This window comes from Sinocyclocheilus anshuiensis, unplaced genomic scaffold, assembly GCF_001515605.1.
Source record: "Sinocyclocheilus anshuiensis isolate Anshui unplaced genomic scaffold, SAMN03320099.WGS_v1.1 scaffold308, whole genome shotgun sequence".
Lineage (NCBI taxonomy): Eukaryota > Metazoa > Chordata > Actinopteri > Cypriniformes > Cyprinidae > Sinocyclocheilus > Sinocyclocheilus anshuiensis.
Genome location: NW_015558619.1, coordinates 1496088 through 1500600, shown reverse-complemented (window position 1 = coordinate 1500600; position 4513 = coordinate 1496088). Strand labels below are relative to the sequence as shown.

Sequence of the window (4513 nt, the reverse complement as noted above, 5' to 3'; positions counted from 1 at the left end):
ATAGTTTGTTCAAACACAAAAACAATATAAATCCAGTTAATAATCAAACTAACCTAAAATCTGTGTGGACGATGACACTGTTTTTATCTGCTCCGTGTGCCCGGTTCACTTGCTGTTCCAGCAACTTCCACTCCATCATCAGCTTTAGTAAAATAACCTGATAGCTGTCATGTTTTTTATGTTGTTTGTATTTGAAGTTTTTCGTTTTTTGAGCCCCTCTCTCTTTTAGAATTGCTGACATTTTTACTTATTGAGTGTTGTTCTTTGCGCGACCATTTCCAGATTCCTCCAGAACAAAGTGAAGAGAGGTGAATGCAGACATACTGGGCAGTGATCACCTGATAGATACGTGCGCATATCGTTCAAAAGTCAAATATAGAATAAATGCATTTGATTGGTAAACCAAATTCAGACTTTATGTTTCAATCTCAAATGGTAATGCATGGAGTTTACGGAAAAGCTCAACTAAATAACAGCGCTAATAAGTGGGGGGCGTGGTGGCTTTGGCGATCGGCGCTCCAGTCAATCTACTCCACAGCCAATCACGGGCCCCCTCCTTGCTCGGGCCCCGGGGCTTCAGCCCCGCCTAGCCCTATGGTTAAACACTATTGGTTATGTAGATGTTTGTGTTAGGCAAACCAAAACTCAGAATAGATCACAACAAATAAAGAAATTACAGTTTGCAAGGCTGAGTAAAACTTGTCACATTCACAATGTTCTAATGTTTAGTGTAAAATGGTATAAATTCATATAAGGCGTGTTGTTTTTTCACTGCATTAAAGTTAATTTGCTTTATTTGCAGATGAAGAATATTATATTTCTACTGAACAGCAGCAGAAAGGAAAACCGAATGTGAAAGCTACATCAGGTCATGCTGATATAGTCGATACCACAAACATAATTGACACGCATGACAGACCGGGAAGTGCCTATACAGAAGGCAAGTTTGCTCGAGCTGAAAAATATGTGGAAGGTCATGAAGACGAAGCAGGAAAGACAATTCCCAAAACTGGAGTCTATGCAGAAGCAGGAGTTGGAAGAGCTCGTGCTGAATACAGTATATTTGAGGCTGAAGCCAAAGGTCCAAATGCCTCAGCTGGTGCAGAAGCCAGTACAGTGGGAGTCGGAGCAATGGCTCGAGCTGAAATCGCCAGTGCATCAGCTAAAGCCGGTCCAGTTAGTCTGAAATTGGGACTTGGATTTGACACAGGTGCATCTGCTGGTCTGGGTGGGGTAGAAGCCAAAGTCTTGGGAACCGGATTCTCAATTGGTAAAAAAAACAGTGTATCTGTTCTAGGCAATGAAGCGTCATGTTCAGACATGTGATCAGACAGGTATTAATCACCTTTAAAAACAGAAAGTGTTTTTAATGCAGAATTAGTATTGTTGTTGAGCTATGAGTACACAAAGGCTTTTTGAATTTGGTTGTGGTGTGTTTAATTAGATAATGCCAACTCTAGTTTGGGTCCAACCTTTGTAAAGATTTCAGGCAACGCCAACAATTGCGAAGACTTCAGATGATGCCAACTTTGGATCAACATACAGAACTATCAAATATTAGTATTGCAATCATTACAAGTACGAGTAATTGCTGCCTAACATATTTGTTGTGTCTGCTTAACTGAATACATGATGTTAACTAACCTCAAAACATGTTATATATTACTGCCATATGGATATTACCTTGATCTGTGGCTGATAATAGAATACTTCCTACAGTAACTGGAACATTGAAACAAGAATTATCTGTAGAGCTGCTTAGAAATGTATTGTGAAAAGCGCTATACAATAAACCTGAATCGAATGTTTATTGCTTTTCGCAGTACTGTTGTAGTCAGTGTAACTGTAATCATGTGTTTGGATCCTCTGCAGGGAATGGGTGCCGTCAGAATGAGAGTCCAAACAGCTGATAAAAACATCACAATAATCCACAACTAAAAAACATTTGGTTGTTTATCTGTAAACATATTGTCATTCAAGTCACTCATTTCGGATCTAACAGCATCCAAAATGTTATGGTGTTGCTACAAGAGAAGAGCGATGAGAAGTGCCTGGTTCTCACAGTGAAGTTTATTGGTAGTAAAGCTGTTATGTAGGGATACTATATACTATATAGGGAATTATTTTACAGATATTAATGGCATATATTTCTTTGTTTTTATTAAATATACGTTTAATACGTTTCAACTTTGCCAGCTTTCCATGAATTACATTAGTGATCATTAAGAAAATACATCTTTCATATTTATTCAGTGGGGCTCATAGGCTAATCTAGTAAGCAAGAACAGAAGATAAAATTCTGTTAGACAGAAGAAACAGTACATGCAAAAAAATGTATAACATTTCAAAAAACAAAGACGGAGAAAAAGCTCTGGAAACCAATACATAAACCCTACTGAGAAAGTGCACAAATGAACAAATTAAAGATGTTAGATATTAACATCTTTGATTTAAAATTGCAGGGAGCTTCAGGACAGTCTATTATGACACAGCTTCCTAAGAATAAAATTATGAACACAAAAGATCAAAACTCGCATAAGAAGCATTAAGAAATATACTTAAGCATCTAAAAATAGGAATTAAAAATGAAGAATATGAAAGAGTCCAAGAAAGAAGAGGGACTTGCATGTGAAAACTCAGACCAGTGTGAAGCAGAAAGGTCAGAAAAGGTCAAGGAGATAGTATCACTCTGTACCAGACTCAACTCCACGAGTTTGTGTATGTGAATCAAAAGCATTACTAAAATACACAGAATATGACATTAAGCAACCTATTTTATTCTAGATCATGAATTTGGATCTAGATCATTTAAAAAACTTGTATAAACTAATAATTTGTGTAGGAATGAAACTTAAAAAAAAGAAAGAAAGATTTGGAACAAGGGAAAAAAACAAACTGGCTAAGCTGAGAAGCAATAAGACATTCAAATGGAAAAAATGTATTAGCAAATAAGCAAATCCATAAAAGGTTAAACCTAGAATAATAAAGAAGTAAAGAGACTGTTGGAGAAATGACTCGAAATGATCAACTGTGTGTGTGTGTGTGTGTGTGTGTGTGTGTGTGTGTGTGTCAGGAAGGTGACAAAGAACACATGACTTAAAAAGTGTTATAAATAAATAAGTGTGTTTCTGGATGGGATACCACATTGGATTTTGACAAGTTAAAGCTGTTAATGATGTTTGCAGCGCAATATTTGACCAGAATTGTAAAAATGACGGCTATTTTCGTCAGTTGCGGCTCGTTAGCGCTAGCATTCTGCCCGATTCAAATCAGACACAGAGATGAAATAGTGCGGTAAGATCACATTTATTTGAATTAATGAACTATAACATTTACTTGAATTAATTATCAATCGAGAGAGAGAGAGAGAATAATCTGTGTCAATGTGAGAATGTAAATTTTGAAATGGTTCCACCTAGAGGTTAGAGAACTGTGTAGTAATTTGACAAATAGAAAATCAGTCAGTTGTATGTGCTTAAATTGTCAAATACACTATTGAAGTTTTAAATGTAATGAAGGTATTTTAAAACCAAGTCATTAATCGACTAGAGGAAGTAGAGCAACCCCTTGAAACATATTCACTTTGTCTGAGTTTGACAGTGAAACTAGCAGCCCATGGAAAAGTATTTCGACCAAGAAACTGAGAGGGGCCGTACATTTGTATGTGAATATCCCCAAAAGGCAACTGATTATGATTAAATTACTAGGAAAACTAGGTACGAGTAGGTACAAAGGTACAAACATGGTAAATGTGCGATGGCAGTAAAGCAGAGTGCAAAGATTTAAGACTCTGGTAAAATTATGACTTAAAAAAGAATTAACCAAGCAAGTTAAAAGACCAAAAACAGACGACCCTGCATGGAATATTAAATAAATGTGTTCCAAATACAAACAAATGTAAATGACAAAGTTTGATCAAGTGGAAAATGGTCATAAACTAAAAGCGAAAATTACAATGAGATTAATTGCAAGGGGGATGTTGTGTAAAATGCATATAAGAATGCAATTACCCTGTCTCACAGTTTGATGTATTTAGCTAGAATATTATGTCAAATGATTTATTATTTTGTTTATTTCCTGCAGAAGCCTTATATGGGCAACAATATGTAACTGTTGCATAGGTATTGTATTTATGATACAATGAGTATAACATTTATATGATGTCCTATAGTATTGACCCAGTAATACTATGAGTGTTAGGCTGGAGAGTGTTGCAGAGTTATATGTGTGGGCAGAAGTTGAATTCAGCATCAAAGAGATAAGGAAAAGATGTCTGAAAGCTTTTATTAAGCATATGTGTAGTAAGAGAATAGAGATATGAGGGAAAAAGAGTGGAGAGTTCTTAACAAGAGGTGATGGGCTGGTTGTGGGACGAGGGCTACAGTGTCTGTAAGAAGAAAGAAGAGATAACGAATGAGGCTACTTTAAGACGTTGAGGGTGTTCCCAGTCTGCGTCATTTGGGGAGGTCACTAGTTTAAATATCAGTGAGGACGAAATTAGATGCCGCTTCAG

The 4513-nt window shown here is 36.4% G+C and overlaps 1 protein-coding gene across 1 annotated transcript in view; it reads left to right on the top strand.

The window, feature by feature from the left end:
- The window catches only part of LOC107680470 (uncharacterized), a 4331-nt gene extending 3005 nt beyond the window's left edge, over positions 1 to 1326 (top strand). Inside the window, exon 2 of the mRNA XM_016476354.1 lies at positions 803 to 1326. Coding sequence (XP_016331840.1) covers positions 803 to 1326 — 524 coding nt within the window. The remainder of the gene's footprint in view (positions 1 to 802) is intronic.
- Positions 1327 to 4513: the final 3187 nt, after the last annotated feature.